General features: G+C 39.4%; 1 protein-coding gene across 6 annotated transcripts; it reads left to right on the forward strand.

Annotated features, from left to right (window-relative positions):
* Positions 1-527: 527 nt before the first annotated feature.
* Positions 528-18,103, forward strand: septin6 (septin 6). Of its 6 annotated transcripts, none has more exons than XM_080901684.1 (11): positions 528-644; positions 2,334-2,448; positions 4,728-4,923; positions 6,242-6,428; positions 8,086-8,247; positions 8,995-9,091; positions 10,133-10,301; positions 10,531-10,663; positions 10,762-10,952; positions 12,013-12,059; positions 16,943-18,103. In XM_080901684.1, exons 1-10 carry the CDS (start codon positions 615-617, stop codon positions 12,014-12,016), a joined length of 1,284 nt encoding a protein of 427 aa, XP_080757810.1. In that variant the 5' UTR covers positions 528-614; the 3' UTR covers positions 12,017-12,059; positions 16,943-18,103. The 6 variants fall into 6 exon arrangements, with proteins under 6 accessions (XP_080757810.1, XP_080757812.1, XP_080757809.1 ...); XM_080901686.1 differs by lacking the exons at positions 12,013-12,059; positions 16,943-18,103 and adding exons at positions 11,743-11,786; positions 13,927-15,504; XM_080901683.1 differs by lacking the exon at positions 16,943-18,103 and adding an exon at positions 13,927-15,504.
* The last annotated feature ends 2,335 nt before the right edge of the window (positions 18,104-20,438 follow it).

Below are 20,438 nucleotides of genomic sequence, written 5' to 3' on the forward strand. Positions count from 1 at the left end.
TTATATCATGCACGGCACATATTTATAATCATGTATTAATTAATGGTAAAACAACAATAACCCTAAATCAATTACGTATTTAGGAAATACAGCCCTGATCTTTATTTGGAATTCGTGTTAGTTCTCACGTAAAACCCATAAACATTACTTCCCGTGCTTACATACATCTCCTAAGTGTGTTTGAGACCGTGCTTAATTTTTTGAAGTTATATAAACACTTTAAAAAGTTTCCTTGACTGGTCGTTGCCGCGTTGGTTTTACCGTTTATTCTTAACTGACACGAATGTGTCGTTTACTGACTGCAGATCGCCGTCTCTACCACCAGACGGAACCATGGCGACATCCTGAGGGGGTACAGTAAATAGTTTTATTTATATCTTTATTATTTTTACGAAGCAAAATTCTAAATAAATCATTTGGAGTATGCCTGTAGCTTATATTTGATAAGTAAGAAATACATAATATGGGTGCAGTTTTTAAAAATATCATATCTAAAAGCGCATTGGTTTGTGGTACATTCCTGCTAGGCCATCTTTCGGTGTAACGGTAACGGTGCAGCTTCCTTTGCTAAACAGAGCAGCAGAGGTTTCGTCCTCCGGCTAACAGCAGCTACTATGGCGTCAACCGAGATAGCAAGGCAAGCGGTAAGTAGCCTGTTTCACACTGGAATTCATGTATTTATCTTATATATTTTTGTTATGGATCAAGCGTTTCGCAGAAGAGTGTATAATTTCAAGCAGATTTACCCAGCCACCATCCGTTTTTCGTGGCTATTCCATCCAAATCCAGTGTACCGTGGCTTAATTAGATCAATTATAATTAGAGCTAATAGAAATCTGATTATGCGTCCCTAAACACGGTATAAAAACAAAATTTAACCAGATATCAAATTAAGGCCCAGCACTCAACAGTCGAAGCTCTCCGGTAGAATATTTTCATTTTGGTATGCTAACGCCTGCAGATTTCCTGTACTGGTAAAAACCTAAATTACCCTGTAAACGGAATTAACAGATTAAGACATTTAAAATTTAAAGTAACCGACTTATCTATTATCTCACATAAAAACGAGAGGCTGTTACAGAGCCATAGGTAGGCCATTCATTCTGAACGCCCCCATTTCGGCACGGCTACGATGCTCATTTCCGTTATGTTGTTTTATGCAAGACCCGTCAACTTTGTTTTCCGGGCGTTGTCTTAATGAATATTACGGACAAATAGATCGTAGGTCCTTGTAGACATTTGGCCGTGCAATGCACAAATCGTGGTCTAAGTTTGCCTTTTTTGGGAGGGGGCTTGGAAAGAAGCCGCGTAACCCAGAGGGAGGGCTGAGAATAGCAAGGTTTTACAGTTTGATATCCATATCTAGTGAATGGAAACCCGCTCACTGTGTGTAACTTGGCTGTGAGTGTCATGAAAAGCGGGAATGGTCTCAGGAATGTTGCACTTGCAGCTGAAGAGTATAGGGCTGGTTGTCCAGTTTTCCAAACACTCCCTCAGCTGTTTAAACCCAATTTCAGCCATCCAAATAATCCACAACTGTTTAGTGCCCTCAGCTTGCTCAGTTATTTTAAATTGAGTCTAAAACAGAGTGTTTTTCCTCCCAGAAATCTTCACCACATTGGACTGCAACAGTGTGTTATGTTAAGCCACATAATAGCTGGTTGTCTGAGGTTGAGATGGTTGAGATATTTTTTCTTTTGCCATATAATCTACATTTTTTGTTTTCCTGCAAAACGTAGGCTGCAGAAAGGAGGTTCACACTGATGGAGATGCTTACCAGCAGCCACACACCCACACACATATGTAACAACAGTGTTTTTACACTTGTTGTGTTTAGTGGTCCAGATACAGGTTGTCTATAAACAGTGTGATAGAGTGAATGGAAGTGAAATAGGCTCAGAAGAGGAAGTTTTTAAAAAAAACCAAAAAACTCAGTGCCAGTAATGCTAATGCTTTTATCCGTTTTTCTTTTCTTTTTTTAATTTTTAAACAGTAAGCTTTTTTTTTCCAAATTTTTCTAAACGCTCTGTCTTGACACAAACAGCAGTACCTTTCCATATATGTACATTGTGGTTTCTAACTGTCTCGTCTGTGGAAGAAAGTCACAGCTCAGGAAGCAGGAAGTGAGTTAGCACTGCACCTGAACTCATTGTCAAAGACTAACGTGATCAAAAAATGGTCGAAGGCATGGTACGGTTTTATTTACACAGGACAGCTGTCGTTACGATGCATATTTCAGCACGTTAGAAGGAATCCTGCACGTGCTTACAGACGTGGAAGGCGTTTAGTGATCGAAAGGCACTGACTTGTTGCTTTATGTCTTTTGTTTTTAGGGTGAAGGAGCTCGTGCTGTCCCTCTATCGGGCCATGTCGGCTTTGACAGCATGCCTGACCAGCTGGTCAACAAGTCTGTCAACCATGGATTTTGCTTCAACATCCTCTGTGTTGGTGAGTGTGTCATGTGAGATTTCCTCTCTATGTCTTCAGGCACAATGTCTTTGCTTCAGTTCAAGTGTTTCCACAAGACAAAAAGCTGCTCAGTGTTTGACTCTCAGTTTCCTTTTTGCTTGCTTTGGTTACTGTAATGAGTAAGATGCTCTCAGTTCAGGAAAGTCAAGTGTCTGCTGGTGGTTACTTAATTTGAATATGCATGGCTGTTTAAAAAAAAAAATGCAACACTGAATGCAGGATACAAGCCTTCTCCAGGATGTAGAGGACAGTCAGAAATGATGCCCTACAAGTTTAATTTTAGACTGGAGAACCAAGTCACATCAACCTTATTAAGTGCTGGAAGTATTCAATTATGTGCACTCAGTTGCCAATTTATTAGCATCCCACTAAAACTAATCTAATACAGCCATTCAGCAGCCCTAGCTGAATGGAGAAAATAATGTTCAATTTATTTAGATGGCATTTTGTTGCAATTGTGGAGGTTATAGTATTTTTGTAAAGGCCTGTCATGTCTGGCAGTACTTGCACTCAGAAACAGGATCTGAATGTGCCATTATGTCAAACGTATTTGCATTTTCAGAACTCTGTATAGGCTCCTCTTGTTTGTCTTTTCCTTTTTATTTATATATTTATTTAATCCTTTCTATTATTGTTCAGGTTAGGCATGTGTAATATGTCAGTGCCAGAGTTGACAGGCAGGAAGAAAAACAGTAAGTAATAAAATGGGAGAAAGGTGGAGGTTATAGTTTATGATACTGTATTTATAGAAATCAGAAGTATTCATATTATGTTTTTGTTTGAAAATACAAACATCTTTTCATTAGGGTTTCCGTTCTGGAACATGTTAAATGTCCAGAAAGCAATAAAATATGTGCAGAGCAGCACAGGAAGTAACATGAAAGATGAGTCTTAGCAGACTACAACATTCAAAAATACTCATCAGTCATCAGCTCGGCAGTGAGTTAGCAAAAACAAAAAAGGTAAACTGCAGTGGATGTAATAGCAGTAAAACAATGAGATCTTCTTTTGTGGGGGAACTTGCTTTGTGACTAACTTCAGCATTCTTGCTTGAATATTTAACTAAACATCTCTGATGGCAGAGCTATAACATTTAAAACCATAGAAAGCTGTGGGAACTCTGATAGTTCCCCTTAACCTTGAATACAATGTGTTTTTGTGATATGCTGCAAATTAGATTACGTTACATTACTACCCTCTGTTTATATATTTTAAACTAGACCTGTTATGCATTTGTCTCATATTTTCTACAGGTGCATGTTCATATTAAACCAGGCAAAGGTTTCAGATCATGAGATCACTGTATATACAAGTAATCCATGTCCATAAACTCTCGGCTCTTTACAATGTCACTTAAAGGGGATATCTGTAATGTGGTTATCTCGGGCACACAGCCCATCTGCTGTTCAAACCTGCTGTTTTTTTTCTTGCAAGGGGCAAACAATCAGAAGGGGGGTGGCTTAAAGGGAACATGGGAGGAGTTAAAAAGATTTAATACAGACAAAGAATAAACTGAGGGATTACTCTAAACTGTTAACATGCAAAGATACTCTAGTAAAGTGCAAGAATGAACATATGGGCCTGGAAATGAGCAGAATATGTCCACTTAAGACTTTTTGATGATGAAATGATTGGTGGGCACGAGCGACAGGCTTTTGAGTTTCGAGCTAAACACATCCTCTAGATTCTATTTATACTCGGGAGTGGAGTGAAATGTGTGTTTTTTCTCATAATGTTACTTTTTAATGCTTTTTGACTGCCAGTTTTTCCAAATAATCTATAAAAACATTAGTACAATCCAATCAAAATATGGATGCAAAGACAATGCTGCAGAAAAACCAGTTTTGTTCCAAACTGTAAGCACTGCTGTATGACTCAAGCAAAAATGTGACGATGTGTGCCTCAAAGATGACTGGTATGTCTGCAGAATGTTTCTGTTGTGTTATTTTTGACCTTTACTTCACACATTGACCCATCCTGTCCTTTCTATGTGTTCTTCACTTTCTTCAAACAAGATGCAAAATTTTAACTGTTGTGAACTGAGCTTTGCTCAGAAAGATGTGTCTGTGTGCTTGTGCTATCAGAGAAAAATAGGGATGTTGTAAGATGTCCCACAAAAATGGGCTAACATGGTTGGACTGTAGGTCAGGCTATAATGAATAAAAATAGATTTTCTTACAGATGGAGCTCAGTATCTGAGTCATCTAACAGTAAATGGATGTCAGTACATTACAATAAATTTTCTGTTTGTTGTGCAGGTGAGACGGGTTTGGGTAAGTCCACTCTGATGGACACGCTGTTCAACACCAAGTTTGAAGGTGAGCCCACCCAGCACAACCAGCCGGGAGTCACACTCAAGTCCAACACCTATGAACTTCAGGAGAGCAACGTGCGCCTCAAACTCACTGTTGTCAACACCGTGGGCTTTGGAGACCAGATCAATAAAGAAGACAGGTAAGTCAGCCACTCTTAGCTGCTTCATCTTTGAGAGAGGGCGACGTCAAACTCCAGAACTTTCTTTTATTTGGATCTTTCAGTGGGAGCAATATACATCCCAGACAAACCTGACATCTTGGGAGTACTTAAAGCCTCTCCGCAGCTTATGTGTCATTCGTTGCTTAACTTTCTTTCATCAGATGTCTAAAGTGAAGTAGTTTCCTCATCAGTTTTGGGAAACAGAAATTAAGATGTAGCTGCTTTCCTGTCTGGCATGAGAAGCAAATCACAGCCTTAGGATATGACACTTAAGCTGCTGTGTACACCCACGATTTTGTTACCAAACCTTAAGTGTGATGCAGAGGGTAAGTTGAGGAAGAGGAGGAGACTGTGTGAACTTTGTAAGCTCTGTACAATGGGAATCCTGCAATTGTTGGAAATCCCAGGGGAAGTAACATGGGGTTAAACTATCTTATACACTGCTGCAGGCAGAATATCCTATACTTTCTACATAAGCTGTGGGTTTTTTTTCACAGTGTTTATGGGTCTGTTTTCTGGAAAGAGTGGATGCCTTTTGAAGCTTCCTGTAGTCCTCAATAAACCGGCCAACATCTTTCTCTTTTGTTCATTTTCTCTCGCATGTGTCATTGCAGATAAGATTGAATTAGTTATTGGATAAATCAAATACTCTAAAACTACAAACATCAAGAATCTGACCTGGCATGAGTATAAAGTATGACTTGAAATGCTCATTTGTTTGAAATCTCCCTGCTTTAGACTAAACCTCCTCAGATAAGACGGTCTGTCCTAACACACAGCAAAATTGATCATTGCTTCTGTAAAGTTAGTTAAAAATTAATCATGTTTACCAGGTAGTTGCTCTCACATGTTCTGACTGCAGGCGTCTTCACACATGCACTGCAGCCCTAAAGTTTTGTTGAAATTACCATGAGGAGAAACATGTGACAACTCAAATCTCCCAATCTGATCGGACTCTTTTTGTAGTGGACTTTTACTCTGCTAGGTTCCTTGCAGATTGTTGGATAATGATTATAATAAAAGTATAAGAGATGTTCCTACATGATTTTCCCAGAGGAGACAAAGTCTTTAGAACTCACAGTTGTCTTCTGTGTTGCTATACTCTCAGTATACTTTCGGGCCTTCCACAGATAACAGTGACTCTAGTGCTGCAATGATTCGCTGATATCCTGAATATTAATACCTTACTATTTAGATAAGAAATGTAGCTTATATTTGAAAAAAATGCTTAATATTTGCTGGTTTCAGATGCTGTGGTGTGTTGAAAAAATCTTCTCTGTCCCTCATCTTTTAACAGCTACAAGTCCATTGTGGAGTTTATTGATGCCCAGTTTGAAGCATATCTACAGGAAGAGCTGAAAATCAAGCGCACGCTACACAGCTACCACGACACCCGCATCCATGCGTGCCTGTACTTCATCGCTCCAACGGGACACTCGCTCAAATCGCTGGATCTGGTGACCATGAAAAAACTTGATAGCAAGGTCAGCTTCACTTCACTGAGTGTCATCTTTAGTTGTTTTTGTGTCAAAGAGTCCACTAGAAGATGTTTAGGATTGTTTCTATTATGTAACAGTTGTGCTGCAGCTGAATGATCTTACAGAATATCTGTTTATTGAGTAGCGTGTCATAGATATGCTGTAGGTATGTGCTCTGACACTGCATGACTGTGTCATTGAATCTGCCTTCTTCAGGCCATAAACCCTTTCCATCTGCTTGAATGTAAATTGGCTCGGGCTTGTTGCTGCGTCGGTGTAGGTCAGCTGTGAAATGCAGTCTGCTCAGTGACTGAAGCCTGGTTTTTGTGAGGTCCTTTCCCATCAGCTTATTTGCATGGCCCTCATGGCTTTTGCACAAAGAACCAGCCTAGCGTTTGCCAGAGCAGCTGTGCCCTCCAGCAAGCATTCACAGCAGCGTGATCTAGAGCAGAGCCTCCTCTGTTTACACGTTCACCTAGGAGCACATTCAAACAGCGCTCTGCTGAAGTGTCCTCGAGCTAGACTTTGAATCCTCACCAGACGAAGGGATGCACTAAGATATTTTTGTTCACATGACCCGGAGCATCCCTTGCTTTTAGTGAAAGGGGCCCACATTCAAATAATAATAAATAAAATCAGGGGTTGTGTGGGCTGACACAGCACTGTAAAATAGTTGTGTAGGAGTGAAATGTTATTTTCCACCTGTCAGCTGTAATTTATATACGACGGTGATTGTGCCTGTTTTTCCCCACCTCCCTAGAATTATCACTGTTTGGGTAACATATATGTCCACGGTTGGAGAAACTTTCTGTGATCTGAGACATAACACGAAAGCTTTCACTTTCTGTGCTGCTTTTACTATTTTTATCTCTGTACTTAAGATTATGTTTCTGTCCTCTCTGAGGGGGAAGTATGAATCGAGATGATATTTTATAATTTATATATTAAAACCTATAGCCAGTGCATTTAATGTCAAAAAGATGCTTTCTTTGAACCTGGCTTTATCACATGAGTGGACAGCAAATTTGTTTTGACTTAAATCGAGTGTAAAAATCATGACCTTTTCACTAATTGATCTCCTGATTTGTGAGCAATGGAGATTCACATGTGATGAAAGAAGTTATTTTCATCGTTTCTGTATTCCTCTGTGGTATGTTCGTCTTAAATGAAACAGGCAGCATGTGATTAGTGCATTTTGTGCAGAAGAATCAAATGAAGCATCAAATTCACCCTTTTTATATAAAGGAAACCTGAGTTAAGTTGACAACCACAGTGATTCTGTTTATCTCTTGATTGGAGTTTTAGCTTTTGTCTGTATTGACTTTGCTTATACTCTCTGAATGTTAAAGCAAACAGTACCCCTATCATTTTTCACATTTTCTTTTAAATTACTACTGCAGTCTTTGGGAATATATGAGTGGAAGCCATGTATAAGAAAAAGTGTTATGCACTCTGTTCTTAAACTGTAATATTACTTAATTCTAGCTACAGCTTAAGAGTTTTTTTAATAAATCAACTACTTTCTAAATTTGGACTACAGAAGGGGAAAGGCTGTGAAACTAGCTGTGAAACTATATTTAGCTGAATGTCTGAAATATTTCACTTCACCTTATTGCGCTATTGTGATAACTACATGAATGCTCGCCTCATTTCTTAACTGCAGGTCAATATTATCCCAATCATCGCCAAGTCAGATGCTATCTCGAAGAGTGAGCTGGCCAAGTTCAAAATCAAAATCACCAGTGAGCTGGTCAGCAACGGAGTGCAGATCTACCAGTTCCCCACCGATGACGAATCCGTGGCCGAGATCAACTCCACCATGAACGTAAGGCTCATTTCTACTGTTGTGCGTTACACATTCAGCTAACCTAAGCAAAAGATCCACAGTTCAGTCATGGAGGGGGACACGAATGCCTTCAGGGTTGTGTCGGGAAGGGCATCTGGGATTAAAGAGTCTGCCAAATCAAACGTGTGGAGCTACCTGCTGTGGCGACCCTGTGTGACTAAGGGAGCAGACGGATGTAGCTACGCTGCTTAATTCTAATTTATTTTACCAGCGTAACAACTTGTGATGTGGAGTCGGGGCAGATTTTGTACGTGTCTCCTTAGTCTGTCAGGAAGCCGCTGTCGCAGCACGGCAGAGTGTTCAGTTCGCTCTGCAGGAAACCTGCAGTGTGGGAAAGGGCCTGTGTACACTGACAGATAATTCAAGGCTCACTTAGATGTTTATTAGTCCTGATCTGTGCAAATTCCTTAACTATCCTTAACTGATTCTATTAAACTGCAGCCTCTCCTCTCATGTTTGCACAGCCTGACCTCAACTCTGTTCTGAGACATCATAAATCTTTATTGTAGTACTTGCTGTCTGGAAAAACAAGTTCTTAATGATCAGCTTGTGTAAGTTGAAATAATGGAATCGACGTACGCCGGCAGCACAAATACTTCTGGATTTCTTGGTAACAAAAAGGTGTTTGATTTATTTATTTACTTTGTGTGTGGAGAGAAGCTGTGGAGAATTTGCAGAGTGTGTGTTTGGCAGCACACCAACCGTGCTTTTCTTTATGCTTCACAGAGCCATTTGCCCTTTGCCGTGGTGGGGAGCACAGAGGAAGTCAAGATTGGGAACAAGATGGTGAAGGCCCGGCAGTACCCCTGGGGAACGGTGCAGGGTAAGCCCGGGTTACATCCTGCACAGGAAATGAGAGCATGCTCCTTCTCATCACAGCTGCTCTAGCCACTCCCTCCCCTTATATTTCTGCTCAACTCAAATAGCTGCTACAGACTAGCTGATAACCCGTTATATAACCTGCAGTTCCATCACTGCCATCACACTGTAAATCATTGCAGCACCAGCTTTTAGCCCATAAAGGAATTTTATGTCGCTTTTATTGACCTCCTTGATCAATGGTGTGGTTAATGTATGTGAAGTAGACAGAACTGTCAATACTTTAACTCCAGTTGCACTGATTTGCTCCTATGCCGTTTGTTACAGACACGTGCTTGCTGTTATTATCAAATGTGTATGCATGCATGTGGGCAGATGTTTATATGATTCGGTCTTATTCAACACACGCAGCTTAAATGCTTGCAGTATGACTGCTCTTCTCGTTTCTTGTTATGTCTACTTTATAATGCTATCAAACATAAAAAACACCCTGAAGTCTTTATTTTAAAAACAACAACAATTTTCTGCTAAATTTGCTTTAATTTTGGTGTAATCCCTTTAGAAATTCTATCCTTTTATACAAGCAGCCATATGAGATGCATTTCCCACGATGTGTGTCTAATATTTATGTGGATTACATCAAAAAACCCCAAAGCTTAAAGTCAGTGTTTTTCCCATATCATTAATACTTCATTTAAAATTCAGTGTGCTGGATTGCTGCCAAAACAATGAAACCCACACCGCCGTTTTAATGCGAATGGCCTGCAGTGTATAATATTTATGACTGAAGAAGGCTTTTTATCAAACACTGGGTCTGTTTACCCCAGACTGTCTTCATGCATACTCACATGGTGTCACATGTCCTGTGGAGGCATGCAGCTCGGCTCAGTCCAGCACCAAAAATCAATACAGAAAACACAGGACATGAACACTGCCTTTTTATACTGCTGCAGTTTGTTTGATTTACTTTATACTGTAGCTTTAGCATGCGTTCTAGTTTGTTCTGTGAGACATGCACTAAGTCCCTGTGTTCTGTTTCTCACAGTGGAAAATGAGACTCACTGTGACTTTGTCAAACTGCGGGAAATGCTGATCAGAGTTAACATGGAGGACCTGCGAGAGCAGACTCACACGCGTCACTATGAACTCTATCGGAGATGTAAATTGGAGGAAATGGGGTTCAAGGACACGGATCCTGACAGCAAGCCCTTCAGGTAGCAGACTCCTTTATTGCAGCTGATTTTTGCATTCATCATCTTATTTCTACCCCCAACCTCCCATTTACTTTTTACACTTTGGGGGCCTGTAACTGTGAAAGTTTTCATAGTATGGAGGTTAAAATCTTGAATGGTTTTATAAAATATGCTAAATTTATCTTATAAGAGATTTGCTTTACTGTTTCTATTGCTCATATTTCTTCCCTCTGTCATTTTCCTCTGCCAGTCTGCAGGAAACATATGAAGCTAAGAGGAACGAGTTCATGGGAGAACTGCAAAAGAAGGAAGAAGAAATGAGGCAAATGTTTGTCCAAAGAGTTAAAGAGAAGGAGGCTGAGCTCAAAGAAGCAGAGAAAGAGGTAAGTATCAGCAGCATAACCAGTGTTTATGTGAGCCAGATATATTTCTGCTTTGTTTTTAAAACACAAAACAACTGTGTCTGTTTCTTGTCACGTAGCTGCACGAGAAATTCGACCGTCTGAAGAAACTCCACCAGGACGAGAAAAAGAAGCTGGAAGAAAAGAAGAAGACTCTGGACGATGAGGTCAACACATTCAAACAGAAAAAGACTGCTGCAGAGCTCTTGCAGAATCAAGCTCAGCAGGCAGGGGGCTCCACCACACTCAAGAGGGACAAAGAGAGGAAAAAGTGAGTATTGTTATCCCGCTCTGTGGCTTTACCCTCACAGGTGTACCATTGGCTGTGTGACTACAGGAAATGGAGTATGAAATGAATTTGGGAGGGTGTTGACAAGCCAGTGATAAAATAACTGACTTCAAGGTTTTATATCAGTATGTATTGGAACTGTCATATCAATATCTCAGTGGTTTATCTGCCACCACTGGTTAATAACCCACCGTGGATTTGTATAATTTGATGCTAATCCATATTAGATTTGTATAGCTGACAGGCTCAGGCAAACCCTTATAAGCAGACTTTGACACTGCTCTTTAATTCACAGAGGCAGATGAATGTTCCAGTTTTCCCTCCATATAATAATAGAGATTGTAGTTAGTACTAAATTCCACGCTAAGTGAGCTGACTATAACTCATCGCCAGTGTGGAGAAATAAGAGGAGAAGAGAGGGGAGGGAGACTGGTGAAAATTACAATCTGTCCTCATCTAAATAGTTGAAAAGTAGCCAACTGTCAGCAGAGTTAGATGAATGAATTTCAGTCAGAAATCATTGCTCTGCAATTAAGCGCTGCTGCTGGTTCACCACAGAATCAAACGCTCTCAATACATGTGTGTAAACAACTTTACACACATGTGCCAATACTTTATACACTTTTCCAAATGCTTTGGTAATAGATCTGACATGCTTTTGCTTATACCACAAGTTTAGTGAGGCTGAGGCTGGTATTGCGTGTGCAGCCCGATGTGTTATTGACATTGTTGGTCCCTTCATGGTGCTAATCAACTCCTGGTTGTGTTAAAGCTGATGTGCCCGTTGGAAAAGGAAGAAGACACTTGCACTGAGAGGTTTCTTGTTGCTTTATTTCCTTCTTGCTAATTGATTTTCTTCACAGCCATTCTAATTTTCTTTTTTAGGCTCTGTCTAAAGTTCACAAATTAAATCTGACTAGCGGGGTCTAATAATCAAGTTCTTTTCAGTCTCCGGGAGACAGTTATTTATGATGAATGTTGTGTTTTGAATGTGTCCTGTGAGTGCATGTGTCACCTATGTTGCATCCGTAATGTTTTCCAGTTAACTCCTCCCACACTTGCTGCATGCTGCGTGAGGCACCTTTTCGGGTAAGACCCCCTTCTTGAGTTACACCGCCAACAGATGTGAAAAAAAAAATATAAATATTAAAATTCTGAAGCTTCTGCAATTCGGGAATCATTATTAACTCCACCAGAACGGCCCTTTGTCACTGATTCATAGATTTTTATGACACTGGTTCTCTGGTTTGGTGGTCTCAGGATCACCTCTCAGCTTTTGATCATTTTCAGCTCGCACCGGGGCACTTTGCAGCTGAGTGTGAGCATCTAGCATCTCCAAATCTGAGGCCATGGTTCTCAGCTGGACATGGGTGGAGTGCCCACTCTGGGCAAAAGGGAGGAGTTGCTGTCCCAAGTGGGAGAGTTTTTGAGTATCTTGGGGTGTTGTTCACGAGTGAGGGGAGAATGGAACAGAAGACTGTCAAATTGGTGCGTGTCTGCAGCGATGCAGACACTTTACTTGGCTGTTGTAGTGAAGACAGTTGATCTACTTTCCCACCTTCATAGGACCACAAGCTGTGTGTAGCAGCCAAGAGTGTCTGGATGTCTGGGAAGATGCAGCACAGAGTAGAGCTGCAACTCCTCTGTGTGGAAAGGAGCCAGTTGAAGTGGTTTGTGTCTGAGTACTAATGGGAGGTAACCCAGAACATGCTGGAGAGATTATGTCTGTTGGATGGTTTGGGAACGCCCCTGCATCCCTACTGTAGCTAGAATTGTTGGCTGGGGAGAGGAATGTCTAGGCATCTTTCCTGAGAGTGCTGCCATCGTGACCCAGGCCCAGATTAACAGAACATTGATGGAGCTCGCAACATTTTATTTGACTTTGAAAAGGCAACATTTTCATTATCTGACATTTTGTACTTCAGACGATTGACTGATAAGTAGTACAAGTTAACCAGAAATGAAACTGAAGCATTAGTGGCTGTCAAACTGTGCAGCCAAATACTTCTCTGAATCTGAATATGTAAACACAATCTGAAGATTTATAAAGCTGTTAAATCTCCTCTAATTTGCATGGATTTAATTTGCCCATTTAAGTTATTTAAGCACGTCACTGTTTGAGAAATGGCTAATCCAAATGTAGCATTTTATTGCCACAGATTTGCAGTACTTCATGGAAACATCTGTGCCGATCCTATCCTTGAGTATGCAGTGTTTACCGTCCTTCTGCCAGCTTCTAAATCAGCCACTTTATTAGATCCCCACCCATCCATTTGATGTACTGTTCCATCTGCCTCCCAAAAAGCACAACAGTCTCTTTTTCTCGTGGCCCTTCCCTGACTTTGCACAAAGACTCATTCAAGGCTGAACTGAAGAGTAACTGAAACTAACGGGTCACACCAGAGCAGCTAGCAGCCTCAGGGCCCTTCTCTGTTTACAGAGATGACATGTTTTGTTGATCAGCCAGAGCCATATGACGACCCCCACTCCCACCACCACCCCACCCCACTTTTGTGGATTCAAAAGCCAAATCCACAGAGGGACATGTTGTTAAGACTCAACCACTGGGGAGGGTAGAAGTGAATAAAGACATCTGTCTTGCAATCTGTAAACTCCACAAGCATTTCAGAGCTCTTAAAAAAGCTGGAAACAAGATGGTGTTTGACGAGCAAGGCTCGAGGAAGACAATAAGACCCGCTGTTTGAAACTCAAGGGAGGGAGGAAAACCTGAAAAGAAAGAAAAAGATTTATTTAACTGTCTGATTCAAACAAATAGACAGCTGTACTCACATCCTCACCTCTGCACTCAGTCCTTTTGAGTTGCCTTAAGAAGCATGTTTTCCCCGTCAGCGCCCCCTGATAACTAATGTTGATGTGATGTCACCTGTGTGAAACTGTCTTGTGATGATGTTTTAACTCCAAGAAAGCAATAACAGCCCTTCTCTCTTATTTCCAGCTAAGGATTCCTGTAGAAAAAGTGCTCCCTTGTGGCCATCCTGCTGTGAATGAGTTTCCAACCCCATCATCCTTTACAGTACCCCTTCCTCACCCTCACATTACCCCATAATCCAACCCTCCACATGCCCCTCCCTGCTCTGTGGAAGACGCTGGGCATTGCTATCAGTTTGACTTACTCTTTTGTTTTTTTCATGCTGAATGATGCTTGTCAGTTGTGTGGGTTGTACAAGCAATTATTCGGCTTCTCTTTTTATGCAAATTTACAAAATGCATTCCATGTTTGTTTTTTGTTTTTTTAATATTTAGTGACTTTTTGCATGATGTGAGCTTTTAAAAAGATATTAACATACATGACTACTGTAGTGATGGGCAGAAATGTACTGAGGCTAAATGGAAACATGCATTAAAACAATGGGACTGAAGCATGAAGGATGAGAAATCTGTTTTGGATTTCAGACTTTACAAGAATAGACTGTTATTAATATGAAGGCAGATTGACTGTGAGATTGAAGAAAAGCAGTAGACTTAGTAATGTTGTTTTTTTTAAACCGCCTCCATGAAACTGTGGTGTCTGAAATTGCTGCATTTCAAGAAAATGTCTTGCTGAAGAAAAGCACACTTCAAGTAGTTAATCATTGGGTTTCTGATAGGCTAATCACTTCTTGCTTATTTGGTGACACCTGTGGTTAAAGTGGTAACAGGAAGTAGAGTTTTGTGCTACAACAAGCACCTTCTTTTTTAGAAGTGCGACAGAAAAGCAGCCCATGTCCGTTCTGTGTCCGTTATTGTGCAGCCAAAAAACCTTGTCTTGATGTAGATATTTAAAATCTGTCAATTTGTCTCATGTTATGTTGTTCAAATTGTTAGCAGGGAGTAAAGTTGCTTCTCTTGTAGATAAAATTTTGATTAGTCTCCTTTGATTAATCTCCTTCACAATAAAAGCCACCGTGTGCTTTCATCATACACTGTATATAAAAGATAGGTGTATCTTCAGGATTTAAAATGTAAAGTTAAAGCGAAAGTGGATTACGTCTGCATTCTTTTCAATGGCCATTAGGGGGCAGTTCCTCTGCTGATAAAAAGAAGTATAATTGCATAAATGTTTAATACCTCAATAAAAACATTCTCTACGAGTTTACGGTATAAATCACAATATAGGTTAAGTGAGATCTACTTTAGGGCAACAAATTATTACTGTATGAGCGTTGCAGTTTCTTGCGATTGCTAGTTTCCAAATTCCAATCCCAGTTCTTGTGGGCGGGGCTTTACAAACCACTGATGTCACAGCAGCTATGGCTCTCTTTTATATACAGTCTATAATTTTAGTAAGTGAAGTTTTGTTTGTTTGTTTGTTTTTATGTGAAGCTTCAGCAATACAAGAGTCAACAACTCAGCTGTAACTAGATAAAATTCATACTGTATTACAGTTTCTTGCTTGTAAAAGCAGTTTGAATGATAAGAAAGGTGCTTCCCGGCACTGTAAATTAATTGCAGAATGTAACCACATTACATTGTTTTTCTTTAAGAATTATAAAGACATTTTAAACAATAAAAAATAAAATGGAGATTTACTTTCTTAATGTCCCCTTGCTGATGTTGTTTCTCTTCAGCCTCATGCATGAACAGATGTGAGCCTCCTCTCTTTGCCACTTCTCCCATACCTCATTCATCATCATGTGTTTTGTGCATTGTTGTATTAGCTTTCACATTTGCACTTTTAATATTTTATACCTGAATGTGATGGTTTTTTACATACTATATATTAATGTTGTAAGTGCAATTGTAACTTTCTTTTTTCTTATTGTTCTCAATATGAAGGCACATTTTAAAAGTCAATCATCTTAAAGGGACCAGTGTTATTTGTATCAGTGTTACGCATATATTAAAGAAAATTTTAATAAAATAAAGGCCAATTTTTCACCATATATTATACCTGTGAACATAATCATTGTCTATGACAAACATTACTTTATTTTTAGGAAATTAAATCAAGGTTTATTTAATAAATGGATGAAATAGTTATATTTCATTTATCAGGGGCTTACAGTGAACAAATGTTGGTGCCAGTAGGTTGTACTTGTGCAAGTTCATTGGCCAGCTGCTGTCCTAGCTTTGCTTAACATTTTTTATTGAAAGAAGATCTTTAGGTGTGTTTATTTCATGGCCCTCAGATCAAATAGGCGCCTGCTGACTTAGTTTATACTTTATTGTTCCACCACTTCAAGGTTCAGGGTTACTTTTATCACCTCTTGAAAGAGGGAATTGTCTTGGGTTGAAAGTACTCCTGCCTTAACTCACATAATTCCACATGATACCAGGGTCAAAGTACTTCAACAGAAGATCCTTTCCTTCCTCGCAATCCTCAGCTCATTGGTCTGTGTGGTTTCACTTTCCTTTGCAGTAATCCCTGGCTCTGCACTGAGTAGGTCCTCAGCCCTCAAGCTTTGCTAAGGGACCAGCCTTTGTGGGTACTGAGTACCTCAAATGTGACCAGAGGCTCTGTGGACCCCCCCTCCCCATCCCTGCAGGGTTTTCTTATACATTACCTGCTCTGCTATAATACGTGTTAACGTGTATGTGCTTCAATGCTGCTTTAAACTCACTTTGAGCAATCTAATCCACGATATGTTGCCTCTGCTTATGCTTACATGTTTACTTTTTGTGTTGTTGTGACTAATACCTTTTCCACTTCAGTTGTGATGGAGAAGACATGCACCTGTTCATTTATTTAAATTTCTGTGCACCTGAATGACCACAGACAAGTCGTGGGATCGTAACACGGGCTGTACCTTTTATTTCACTGTTTTAAAAAAATCATGGTGTGGACACAATATAATCGGGTGTTTTATGTCTATAGTGTATTGTTTGAATAACTATGATCACTAAGATTTAATTCAAAACCTAAAGTTTTTCTCTCCTTGATATGAATCGCACTTCTGAATCTTTTATTTGTAAGCGTGTCTGCTTTGGCTTCCTCCCTCTAACTGCCTGCTCTTTTCTCTTTGTCTCTTTAGCTTCTTTTAATCTGTCTTGACCACCTGAAGAGGGGATTGCAGCTTCAGCAAGAACTAAGCACCCTTTACCTCTTCCTGTTTTTCTCGCTGTATGAACCTTTTACTCTCCCCATTGCATCTCCTTTGGTTGAATATGGCCTTAATGTGGACTCGCATGGTATTTCTGACCACCTAAGGATGGTTAAAAGCTGGGCAGGTCAGGAACCGGGCACAATTTAAATCTGCTTTCATGTCTTAATGTATAGAGAGACTCTTTGTAGTTCATAGAAGTCGTCGGGTGGGACTCGCACACTTTTAGGACTCACAGAGGAAGTCATTATTTGACCTTTAGTTGAAATAAAATTGCTGTGACCTGCACTATGCACTCATCTGTTCAAGAGAATTCTCAACCCAGAGGCATTAGGATAAAATGAAAGTGAATCATCGAGACTTACTTTTAAACAAAAGAACAGAAGCACTTAATAAACTATGTGTAATGTGTTAAAGTGATACAGTATAATGAGGATGTCCTCTTCCCTTGTTTTCTGCACATCTAAATTAAGAGTCATAATCATGCAAGAGCCAAAGCAATGTTTATGGTGCCCATGTTTACATGTCACTGCTGAATACCATGGAGGTCACATGTCATGGCCTTTTACTACACATTGTGCTTTAATATTCACTTGCCTACTCTATATTTTGCATGCATCTCTCTCTCTCTCTTTTTCATTACTGCAGTGATCTTTGACCTGCTTGTTTTTAACCCTTAAATAACAAAGTTTTGCTATCTGTTTTCCTTCATTGCTGTTTTCTTCAAATCGGTGCATATAATTCATGTACATTTGCTCTGTCCTATGATTTCAGCTCCCACTTTGCCAAATGTTAGTATAAGACGGAGTTGAATTGAAACCCCAGATAGGAGTATTAAAAAAATACTCGAGCATTTATATAATTTATAAGGATATATTTTGTGTATCGAAGTGGAGACTTGTTGTTTATTACCTATGATCTTTGGACGTGACTCTGAGTGTAACATTTTGGTGTCAGGAATTGCCATACATTTTTTCTAGTATCAGTCATCACCTCTTGTAGTCAGAACCTCTCCCACACCTCAAATGATTCTGGATCTTACTTTAGTTTGATTCCATTGATGTACATTTTGAATAAAAAAGGTGATCCAAACATTTGACGCTTCTGTCTGTCATTTTCAACAGTGGCTCTAAAACTGATGCGATTAGCGCTGGCTGTCGCCTCGCAGCAAGACGGTGCTAGGTTCAAATCCAGCGCAGGGTCTTTCGTTGTAGAATGTAAATGTTCTCTCAGAGTTTTTTACATGGACTTAGGTTCATTGGTGATTCTAAATTGACTCGTCTCTAAGTGTTAGCTCTGTGACAGATTGATCACCTGACCAGGGTCTACCTCGCCTCTCGTCCCGTGACAGCTGGAGTAGGCTCCAGCCCTCTCTGTGACTCCTATTTGGATAACTGGAAGGAAATGGATAGATGGTTCTCAATCTGTGAGGCACAGACAAGTAGAGGAAAAAAAAAAAAAGAAATTAAAATGAATGAAGGTTTTTTTTTAAGGGAAAGTAAAATTGCACAATTTATTTAAACATATTTACTTATAAATGAATGAAACTAAACTACATCTTAGATGCCTTTTTAAGACAAATAACTGATACAAACTGGGTTTTGTGACATTAATGGTTTTTGTCTTTGTTATTTTCACTTTCTTTGATGACCACAGTCAAATCCTAAAGTTGTGTCTCTTCATAGGGTTCATCTGCTTCGAAGTCTTTCTCTGGATTTATTATATATATTTACGAGAGATATGTGGACAGAAATGTTCGATTTTAATTAAAGAAAACTTACATAGATGCAAAAACTAAGCCTAACTATTAGAGACAAATCTTTTTGCAAAGAATTGTTTCATTTATAAATTCTAAAACTGCTGTTAAACATATCTACTGTAACATTCCCAGGGCTATTATCAGGCCCTACATACACAATGATAGCAAATTATAATGTCACATTGTAAAATACTGGATGGAAGAATATAATTCAGAGGAAAATATTGCACTTTTCCCTGGTTTGCCTCACTTTATGACTTGTATTTATCAGCTACAGTTACCAATAGCTTTGCATATATAAGATGTTGTTATCACTGGTTGATTAGACCTCTATATTTAGTTGGGTGGAGCTTTGGTGGAAATGACATAAGCTAAATAAATTTAATGTCCCAAGACTTAACGTAATGGTAATACCCACTCTTACAGATGGAGAAGTTGTTCTGTCCCACTTTGTCCTGAAGGAGGCAGTGTAAGCAAAGATGTGCACATATAAAGAAAGAAAGAACCAGTATGTTTATTACTGATTATACTATGGATTAAATTATTTAATCTTTTTAAAATAGTTGACCACCTGCAGCATTGAATTGCTGCTCATTCCAGCTCACTACCTGCAAAACTGTGTTTTCTAAGGTCCTCCAAATCTGGAGATGACATGACAAAACCAACATGGAATGAGCCAACTACATTACAGTCTTAAGTTTTCAAGTTCATATTGGTCTTGCAGTTCTCGGAGAGGTGTGCCATCAACCCCAAATTCATTCTGCAACATAACAACAAATGAAAAATGCAACCGGAGTCAGAAAGAACTGTTTTCAGTATCAAGCAAAACAGGACTGGTTCATACAGTCTGACACAGAGCCACAGAGATCATGTCTGCATAATGGAGTCCATCCAGGATAATGTGAAGAGACAGAGGAGACAAGACAGACTAACTCCAGAGAAATGGCAAGTATAACTTCCTGTCAAGTACCTAAAGTTTGACTGCCTGCTATTGGTTGGACTTTATAAATTATTCATTTTGCACAATACTATAAATGTATTTTTTGCAATACTTATGTTTATCTATATGTCTAACATGGTGAATTTGGTTTTGCTTGTATCAACTGAACTATCTGAATGAAGAAGAGAGCATATTTATTCCCTCCCTGAATATTAAAAAATGTTTTAACTAGAAGACGTACAAAACTACAATTTCTATATAATACTCCTACTTACATAAATATGAAAAACACTAAAATTCTCATATTATTATTATCATATTGACTTATAATTACACACTTAGTCTTAACTATCAGTGGACAAAACAACATTAAAACCACACAGATAAAGCGAACAACGATAAATTAAGTCGGTGACACTCCTCGATGGCAGCTGTCTCCCTCGGGAGCAGCAAACACCCTGCAACACAGGAATAAAACCTGTGTAGCAGCTCCAAGAACAGGAGAAAGAGTCCAAAGTTTTGGCCAAGCTTAAAACTATGCACATCCTTATTTTATTCAGCGTCTTTGGTATAGTCAAGAATCCAGCAGAATCCTACTATTTTCCCTTACAATCCTTTGTTTTTAGCACTGATTCATTGATCACACACATGAAATTTATGACATAAACATTAGACCCAAACACTGATAGAAAGTCCACTGATATTTATTTCTTCCATGGTGCACACAG

Source organism: Rhamphochromis sp. 'chilingali', assembly GCF_963969265.1.
Source record: "Rhamphochromis sp. 'chilingali' genome assembly, chromosome: 13".
NCBI lineage: Eukaryota > Metazoa > Chordata > Actinopteri > Cichliformes > Cichlidae > Rhamphochromis > Rhamphochromis sp. 'chilingali'.

Bases quoted from the DNA above. Each gene is read 5' to 3' on its own strand.
- septin6 (XM_080901681.1), top strand. From the start codon at position 615: ATGGCGTCAACCGAGATAGCAAGGCAAGCG. The intron at 2,449-4,727 runs GTGAGTGTGTCA...TTTGTTGTGCAG, and splicing joins CTTCAACATCCTCTGTGTTG to GTGAGACGGGTTTGGGTAAG. The intron at 4,924-6,241 runs GTAAGTCAGCCA...ATCTTTTAACAG, and splicing joins CAGATCAATAAAGAAGACAG to CTACAAGTCCATTGTGGAGT.